Source organism: Notothenia coriiceps, unplaced genomic scaffold, assembly GCF_000735185.1.
Source record: "Notothenia coriiceps isolate Sejong01 unplaced genomic scaffold, NC01 NC01_scaffold00035579, whole genome shotgun sequence".
Lineage (NCBI taxonomy): Eukaryota > Metazoa > Chordata > Actinopteri > Perciformes > Nototheniidae > Notothenia > Notothenia coriiceps.
Window position 1 is genome coordinate 18,265 of NW_011368280.1, and position 10,012 is coordinate 28,276.

Sequence of the window (10,012 nt, forward strand, 5' to 3'; positions counted from 1 at the left end):
GTGCGTGCGTGCGTGCGTGCGTGCGTGTGTGTGTGTGTGTGTGTGTGTGTGTGTGTGTGTGTGTGCGTGCGCGCGCGCGCGCGCGCGCGTGCGTGTGTGCGTGCGTGTGTGTGTGCGTCTGTGTGTGCGTGTGTGCGTGTGTGTGTGACATCTCCTGCAAATGACGTTGCAAGAAGGAGCGGTGAAACAAAAGCTGATTTGCAAATGTATTTTTTTCACAAATTTGAATATGAAACATGCAAATCCCAGAGTTGATGTTGTGAGATATGTCATAGGTGGAGCTTTTATTTATAAACAGCAGCTCCTGTGGCAGTTGATCTGTCAATTTGACTAACAAATAACTCACCAACATGTTTTCAGTTGGCTGCACTCTATGGACTCTGTTTGTGACACCGTTTCCAGCAAACCTGAAACCAGCACGAAATGAACGATCAAAATGAGCGATGCTAGGAGAACGAGCGGACAGCTGCTCTTTAGGGTCGCGCCTGAGATATGAACTCTGCCTAACATGGCAGGGTGGATGCCTGGACAGTGTACAGTAGACTTATAATGAAGAGGGCAGAGACAGGACAGAAGACAGGCTCCAGCCTCACGCCATTAGAGGTGATTTGTCTGCCAAACTGATCCCAGTCCCGGTACTTTTATCAGTTTAATGCCCAGGCTGCGTTCATTATTTCTTTGCCGGGAGGGTCAGCCTCTCTTCAGCGGAACAAGTGTGGGTTGTGTTTCTGTCAAAGAGGGAGGGGGGTTAGTGCTTGACCCGCAAAGCCATTCAGCTCTGAGAGTGATCCATTGTTTGGCTCCTCTCTTTGTTCGCTGCCTGCCGAGAGAAGGGGCCGGCTAAAGGGGAGAGAGGGAGCAGAGCCGGGGTCTCGCAGGGTGCCGGGGGTCCGCACTCACCCTCAACACAGCCTCACCTACACTCCTTTTAGTCTTAAGAGGCCATGCAACTTAATTCTTATTCGTGTGTACTGGTGTTTTCGCAAACTGAAGACACTCACATCACAGGTGAGGATGGTCTATATGCAGCAGCTGAAATATTTAGAAAGCTGTAGATTCTAGAAAAGAGAAGGTCGGATACTGAGTGTTTCTTTATTGTAAGTCTTAAGCAAAGAGTATAAAAGTGTGTGATGGGTCTCATTGATGTGAAAGCTTCATATACAAAGCTGGAGAATAATAAGTAAAGAATATGAGTATCTGCAGCTTCAGACAGAATCAATATTTCACAGCCATGTTTGCAATTCTTGAAATTGTTATTGCAGCTTTTAATTAACAGTACCACAAAGTTAACAGTAGATTCAAATAAATGTAATCTGCAGAAATGCAAAGATTAACTCCCCAGTTATCAATATATTGAATTAAACAATTTTCCATACAAAACAACAGGATGTTTAAAAGCTTCTGTTGTCTCCTGTTTAGTCTGTATGTAATATAAAATATGATTTATACACACATACACACATACATGTGTCATGTAATCTGTAGCACTGAGAGGTTGCATGCATTTCTGTGTGGAAGTAAAATATTCTCTGGGTGTTTATGGTTTTTCTTGTGCATAGAAAACCCATGAACCCTCTCCATTTGGCAACAACTTTTGTTTTTAAATCGTCCCTTTGTCCTGATTTGTGCAGCATTAACAGATAACACATTAACAATAATTGTATTTGTAAGGCTCTATTGTTTATCGGTACTGTACTTATCTGTCTTGTTTAATATGAAAACACAAACAGAAGCAAAGTTAGACAAAAGCCATCAGTACACCCACATGATAAATCCCCCGAACGAGGTACAAACAGATGTTTCATTTACACACCATCTGTGTGAGATGAATTACAGATGATATTAGGAAGACATATTTGTTTGAAGTCAGAGTTATGAATCCGTTAATCAATTCATATCCGCAGTTTATCACTGATTAAAGAAACAAGGCACAAATGGCTCACGTCAGTCAGCTATTTAAAAAGCCTAGTGTGTGCCTGGTGTGGGTGTGCAGCCAATTATTATATTGTTGCACACTGAAGCATTATTATCTCCTCTTATAAAACCTTCTAGTTTTCGCTTTAAGGCATTGTGTGTCTCGGCCAAGTTTTATTCCAGAAATACACATTACTGTGTAGCTCTAAAACTGCACTTAATAAATGTTGAATTGTTCATGTCTCCACAGGCTAAACTGTACCTGCAAATCTCTAACACTGTTATTTACTTTAAGATAAGATCTCAGACTCCCAGGTGTTTTCAGTTAGTCTGGCTGATTAGACACGTGCTCAGGTTGCAGTTGGGTGGAGTAGCGCTGACTTTACCTTCAGGTTACAGAACTCTGTGTACAAACAAGAGAGATAAAGGTGGAAGCTGCCCCGCCCCAACAGGTGCAACAAAACTAACAAACGAGCAAGGGAGATGTCAATCAAAGTAATTCAGGACACGCCCACAGAGTCTAATCTGGCAAATAAAGGGAACACCTGTGAGCTGAGCTGTGACTTTGAGCTACACAAACAGCAAGCTGGAAAGACTTCTGTAAATCAACATGTCAGGTAAAGTAACTCCTCTGTCCCCCTCGTAAACAGTGCAATAAGGCAGAGAGCAGGTAAATGACAGCACTCATAGTCACAATATGATATATATATACAGGGTGTGTTACAACTGACAACTGACTTTTTCAAATGTTGGCCAATGACTCCCTTCTACCAAGTTGTTCTCCACATGGTAATAAACATTGAAGCAAACAATTAGACAAAATCTGTTAACTTTAGAAAATATTACGTCTTTCATACATTATTAAACCATGCTACTCGATTAACAACACTATAATACTTTTGATATTAGTGTAGCCTAGTCTGTATCTGCAATCGTGCAGGGATACATATTTTAAACACAATGAAGAGACATTGTAATGGATGAAGCGCCTCACTGCACATTTACTTGTTCTACAGCTACCTTACGCTAATAATTAAAGTGTCAAACTGTCTCATAGCACATAGGGTTCAAACACCAATGGTTGAAAACGCATACACAGGAAAAAATCTGTTTAAAAATAAATAAAAGTTTTATGAAACATTAGAATATTTGTACAACTTCTTAACTTAGGATACCTTCCCCCCTAATTGCAAAACCTCGAGAGAATATGCAAAAAAAGCTTTTTTCACAATATATATTCGGACCAGAGTCTTCTGTCAACTAACTGGGTGTTTCTCAATGTCGAGGACGCTTCCTTGGTAGGACATGTCTTTCGAGTCAGGTCCTTCAGAAGCAAGGCAAGAATCCTTCCTAGCCTCGGAAAACGAAGAATGGTGGAACAGGTGTGCAGGTGTGCGTCATATGCGAGGCCCCGCCTTAAATGGAGCGCGATTTCCGCCAAAGATTTGGGAAATTGGTCCGTGCGCAAAGCATTGTGGGGATTTTAAGACCGCGGAGGATACACATGTGCAGCCTCGAAAATGTCCCGCAACGAAAGAAAGGGCCGGCCCCTCAACACTCGGTAGAGATCCTCCAAGTTATCCTGGCCCATTGAAGCAGCTCGCTTCGGCGGAAGCTCGATGACGTAGGCTATCCTTGGAAAATTAGTGGCTCTGGAGGATCCTTCTCGACATTCGCGCGCCAAACGCCACTGTCTGTAAATAATTCCTGCTTTGTCAGACAGGAAGGCGTTGTATACAAGTGGTGTGTCGCTTTCCTCCAAAGGTCAACAGCGGTCAAAGAAGGCTAAAAGTTGAAACTCGGTACATTTGCTTAATAAGCTTTGGCCCCCTTTTTACTAGAAGAAACGCAACCTGATAATTGTGTTCTACCCCGGGCCACCAAAGCCGTTTAACAGAAGCCTCGCATATTTCCATCCAGCTGTTAGAACATCCTCACACTTTATCGGCTCCAGTGTTTCCTAAGCGCTCGCTGCAGAAACACCACCGCTGAAAATTAGCTCAACGCGCAGGGTGGGCAAGTCAAATTGTCTCGCTGCGTGCTTTTGGTGACTGTGGGGGGGGCTTGGGGCTGATGGCTAGTCTCACATTNAGGTAACATTAAGCTTTCTTTGGCTCTTTTCTGCTGTAACAATGTAAATGTCCCCTCTGTGGGACTAATAAAGTTATTCTGATTCTGATTTCTTAATAATAATAATAATAATAATAGCAAAACGTTGTAAATATATCACCTTTCAAAACATAGTTACAACATGCTTTCGTATAAAAATACACAGAAAACAAGTGAACTAAACAACAGCATCTAAACATAAGAACACAGAGTAAAACCGATAGAAAATAATTAAAATAAAATAAATAGATTACAAGTAAATGAAGAAAAAAAGCTTTCTTCCCTACGAAAGTAACACCAGGGATTGACCAACTAACGAGTCCTTCATTTCTTTGATACGTTAGATAATAACAAAAGAAGACAGCTATAATACATTTTTGTAATAAATCCAGATGACTGACCTGATGCCAGAGCACATGTCCAGCCCCATCTTAACGCAGTTCTTAGCGTGTGTGGGGATGGGATCAGGTAGACCAGACACACAGTAGTAACAATCACCCAGGATCTTAATGCGGAGACACCCATTTTTCTACAGATGGAGACAAAACAGAGAAAGGGAGTCAGACGCAGTATTAGGTGACTCAAAACTGTCCTTTGAGAAGGAAGAAGTCACTTTGAGGTGGTTCTGTAGATGTTTTTACCTTCGCGATGTCATCAAATCTACCAAAGAGTTTGTTGAGAACAGCCACCAGCTCCTCAGGGGAGCAGGCACTCGCCAGCTTTGTGAAACCCACAATGTCTGCGTACAGGATGCTACACACACACACACACACACACACACACACACACACACACACACACACACACACACACACACACACACACACACACACACACACACACACACACACACACACACACACACACACACACACACACATTAGTATGATAGAAGGTGTCAGTGACTCTCAGTGCTGCAGAATAAACACAGGAAATGTAAAACCATTTTTGTAAGTAATTGTTGTTGTCTAATTTTTCTTTGATGTACTTTTAGTTATTTTATTTATCAATACAAATTTGATCACAAAAAAAGGAAATGTAAAACCGTTTTAGACATCTTAAACCTGTAGTCTTTCTCTTGGATATATATATATATTGTATCTTCTATCTGTCAAGAAGGACTTTTAAATACTATTTAAACATAGGATTGTACAATTTAATTCACGTACACAGCTTCATGCCACTGTAAGAAAGACTTTATTTAAATATTGATTAAGAGCTATAGACTATATATATATTACGTGTAGTTCAGTTGTGTACTTATGTTGTACAAGTATCATTAGTAATTCATATTAAAGGTCACAATGAGGGTCATGTCTCTATGCATTTCAAATGTAATATAATAATAATACATTTGACTTGTGTAGCACAAGTAATGACAGTGCAGATGAACTACAAAAAAGTGAATGTGCAGTATAATAGTAAAAAATATAATAATAATAATAGTATAGTCTATAAAGTAATCTTCACCTGATGTCTCTGTGCTTGCGGACGTAGAGGCTGTAGAAGTTGTGAGGGTTGTTTTCATTCTTCTTCTCAGTCTCGGGTTTGAACAGCTTCTTTATCACCTCCGTCTTCAGCTCCATGGCGATGTACCGTGGCAACACTGACAGCAGCAGCTTCTCCTGTTGCCATGGACACAGAGATGACAGATATTGTGATGAGTTTTGAGACTCTGCGTCTGCTGTATAAGAAACAGGAAATAGCCTCTTTTGAAGCGCTGCGGTGTTTACTCAGTGGACCGTGTTTCATCTATCTGTTTACCTGCCGTGAATAGCGTCCATACAGGTTTGCCTTTTCGATCGCTGCCGGGCTTCGGACGAGTGAATCATTAATCTATTGACCTAATAGCCACAAAGGCATACAGCGACTTAACCCAGGCTGTCGAGGTAGAGAGTCTCTTTGATAATGAAGTGATTGCACGTAACGATTTTAAATCCAGAAGGACAGACTATAGATATAGCAATTATACCTGTCATTTGTATGGTATTGTTAATAACTTATTTTACCCTTTAGTCTGTTAACTCGTTACTGTTGTAATTATTCATTACTTTTTCATTATTTATCTTTTAGTTTTATCATGACTTAGATTTTTTTACATGGCTATCTCGAGCACATCATCTCTTTGATTTCATTTTTCTATTATTTATATTTTTTAACAAATTCGTTATTATGAATAATAATAATAATCCCTTTTTGTATTAATATTTATTAGCATTATTACAATCCCTCTATGTATCGAGGTATTTGTATATTCATATTTATATATTTATTTCTAGCACATTATCTCTTTGATATAATATTTTTAAGGAATAATAATAATACAAAATATCCTTTTAAAAATAAAATTGCGTGATTTTTATAATGCAGAATTATCCACTTGTAAAATCTTATCTTATAGTGAACATTTGATTTGTGTCAGTAAAGGCTAAGCTGAGGCGTTTTGTATTATTATTACCTAATCTATTAAAATAGGTTACATTTAAATTAAAACCACACATGACATTACATCACATGGTACTTGTTAGACGCTTTTATCGAAAGCGAATTACATACTCAATACTGTGGGCAATCAAACCCAGGGACACAACAACATGCTGACTGCAGAGGGGTTTGAACCTGTGACCCCCTGATCCGAACACCAACGCACTAGTCCACTGCACCACACACACCTCCATACCAAATAATGAGTTTGAAGACAGAGTGTGTCTTTGTACTACCTGCTGATATTTCCTGATTTCCTTCTGGGAGCGTATGGTGCTGAACTCCTCTCTCTTCATATTGGATTTCCTGAGATCCCGCTCCGTCTTCCACAGATGGAAAATCCCCACGCAGTTCACACACATAAACAGAAACGCATTCGCCACCAGCTGCGAGAAGAGACAAGGAGATTATTTACACTTGACTATTTATCCAGCGGAAACAATATTGGTACATGTCAATCAATCACTGACAGAGAGTTGGAAAAACAAAGATATCTCTGATTGGCTGAAACACCAAACAGATCATTGCAGCATTACCCATAATCCCCTCTGTTTCAGCCCTGTTTCAAAAGTGCTGATTCTCTGGGTGTTTCTCAATGTCGAGGACGCTTCCTTGGTAGGACATGTCTTCCGAGTCAGGTCCTTCAGAAGCGAGGCAAGAATCCTTCCTAGCCTCGGAAAACGAAGAATGGTGGAACAGGTGTGCAGGTGTGCGTCATATGCAAGGCCCCGCCTTAAATGGAGTGCGATTTCCGCCAAAGATTTTGGAAATTGGTCCGTGCGCAAAGCATTGTGGGGATTTTAAGACCGCGGAGGATACACATGTGCAGCCTCGAAATGTCCCCCAACGAAAGACGCCGGCCTCGGTAGAATTCCAAGTATCCTGGACATTGGAACAGTCCTTCGGCGGTACTCGATGACGTAGCATCCTTGAAATAGTGGCTCTGGAGGATCCTTCTTCGACATTGAGAAACACCCACTGTCTGTAAATCATTCCTCTTTGTCAGACAGGAAGGTTGTATACAAGTGTGTGTCCTTTCCCTCAAAGGTCAACAGGGTCAAGAAGGCTAAAGTTGAACTCGGTAACATTTGCATTAATATACTTTGCCCCCCTTTTTATAAAGAAAGAAACTGATAATTGTGTTGCTACCGCCCACAGCCTTTAAGACTCATATTATCCACTGTTAGATAAATCCTCACCTTTATGCTCCAGTGTTTCCTAACTCGCCGCAAACACACGCCGCTGAAATTAGCTCAAGCGCAGGGTGCAGTCAAATTGTCTCGCTGCTCTTTTGGGTGATGTGGGGGCTTGGCTGATGGCTAGTCTATTTATCATCAAGTCCTAATGTGCTAATTCTGTGTTCATAATCTGAGGCAGCACCATCGATCAACATTGGCCTGACAGCNGTCACATGAGAGGCCCCGCCTTCCATTTTCCCCCAAAGATTTTGGAAATTGGTCCGTTCGCAAAGCATTGTGGGTATTTTAAGACCGCGGAGGATACACATGTGCAGCCTCGAAATTTCCCGCAACGAAGGACGCCGGCCTCGGTAGAATTCCAAGGATCCTGGACATTGGAACAGTCTTTCGGCGGGACTCCACAAGGTAGCATCCTTGAAATAGTGGCTCTGGAGGATCCTTCCTCGACATTGAGAAACACCCTCTATCTTTTAGTTTAGATGAAAATAAGGAGCCCCTCCCCACGCCCCTCTGAGAGATATTTGGTTAAAAAGAACTCAATGGTGCCCTAGGAGGAGATACAGGTGATAAGGGGGGAGAACATGGATGCTATTGTTAATGCTCAATGCAGTCTAATGTCTGAGTTTTTTAGTTTCACCGTTTGCTCAGAACGTCTTAAATGACCTTGGTTGCTGATTGGCTAATGGTTACACAAGCCAAAACATCGTTATGACATCATAAAGTGGCCAAAATCTGATCAGCTCATTTTGAGACAGGTTTTTATCAAAATGGATTCGGACAAAAAGAGAGAGAATCTTTGTTCCTGAAACTTTCAGAGTCTCTTTCCACAGAGGGGACACATGATTATGTAGAAGAGACATGAGGAAGAGGATTTTGCATAATAGGTGACCTTTAACAAAGTAGTGAGTGATGCAGGTCATTTGCATATTTCCAGGAAACTGTACAACCTGCTGCTCACACACATTCCCCATAAGTGTGATTTGAATAAGGACGCTATTTTCTAGCACATGCAAAAGACGCCTATCTCTTTAGATGGCCGAGTCATTTGTTGATATTTGTCTACATTTGCATCTGTACTTTAACCTGTAAATGTGTTTCTTTAACCAATACTCACTTTGCATCACTATCGACAACCTAAGCCATGATTATAAGTTATCATTTAGGGTCTTAATGTTTTTAAAACAACATAACAGTGACACAGAAAACATAATAATGTACATAAAGGGAAAAGGAGACGCTAACTGATATAACACATTTCTGTTACCCTCAGTGAGAGAATCCAGAAAACAGAAAGAAAGTATATTCTTCTATACTTTTCAATCAATAGAACAGATATATAGAAAAGCTAAATATATTGTGTTAAATAGTAAGCTGTAACAGTGGCTCCATTTGAGAATGAAATTAACCAAAAAAGATAATTAAATAATGAAAAATAGAAATATATATAAAGTTAAAGTTAAATGTGTAATAAAAGATACCAAAAAAAAATATTTATACTATATAAACATAAGAAGTTAAAGTAAATTGTCCAATAAAGCATCACACAAAATATAAATATTGACATAAAAATGTGCACATTGTACTACAACAAATATCATGTACTGTATACAACAATATAAACAGTGACGTTTTAGTGTTAATAAGATATTAAATGTAGCCTACTTGTTTTAAATGTTTAAGCGATGCTAAGCTACACCACACAGGCCTGGCTTCACGTTTTGATTACAGATATAAAAGGGAACAAGCAAATTCAATAAAATGCGAAACTTGTCACTTAAAATCTTTACCTGCAAGATGGTAAAGCACTGGTTCTTACTATCATAATGGTTCAGGTATTGTGCGATCATTTTGTTGATGAGGGGGAATGATAGGAATCTGGGTGTGACCCTAGATAACAAACTGTCCTTCACTGCAAACATCGCTGCTACAACCCGCTTCTGCAGATACACTCTCTACAACATCAGGAGGATACGTCCCCTCCTGACCCAGAAAACAGCGCAGGTTCTGGTCCAGGCTCTCGTCATCTCACGCCTAGACTACTGCAACTCCCTCCTGGCTGGTCTACCTGCATGTGCCATCCGACCTCTGCAGCTCATCCAGAATGCAGCGGCTCGTCTGGTCTTCAACCTTCCTAAATTCTCCCACACCACACCGCTCCTCCGCTCCCTTCACTGGCTTCCAGTAACTGCTAGAATCCACTTCAAGACACTGGTACTTGCGTACCATGCTGTGAATGGATCTGGCCCTTCCTACATCCAGGACATGGTTAAACTGTACACCCCAGCATAGTGCTGCGTACCTGGACT

The 10,012-nt window shown here is 40.7% G+C and overlaps 1 protein-coding gene across 1 annotated transcript in view; it reads right to left on the bottom strand.

Moving 5' to 3' along the window:
• Positions 1 to 6,905, bottom strand: part of LOC104963066 (adenylate cyclase type 4-like) — a 15,294-nt gene extending 8,389 nt beyond the window's left edge. Inside the window, exons 1-4 of the mRNA XM_010791616.1 lie at positions 6,744 to 6,905; positions 5,494 to 5,648; positions 4,665 to 4,776; positions 4,425 to 4,552 (exon numbers count right to left, since the gene is read on the bottom strand). Of these exons, the coding sequence (XP_010789918.1) occupies positions 4,425 to 4,552; positions 4,665 to 4,776; positions 5,494 to 5,648; positions 6,744 to 6,869 (521 nt within the window). The 5' untranslated portion in view covers positions 6,870 to 6,905. The remainder of the gene's footprint in view (positions 1 to 4,424; positions 4,553 to 4,664; positions 4,777 to 5,493; positions 5,649 to 6,743) is intronic.
• Between the last annotated feature and the right edge of the window lie 3,107 nt (positions 6,906 to 10,012).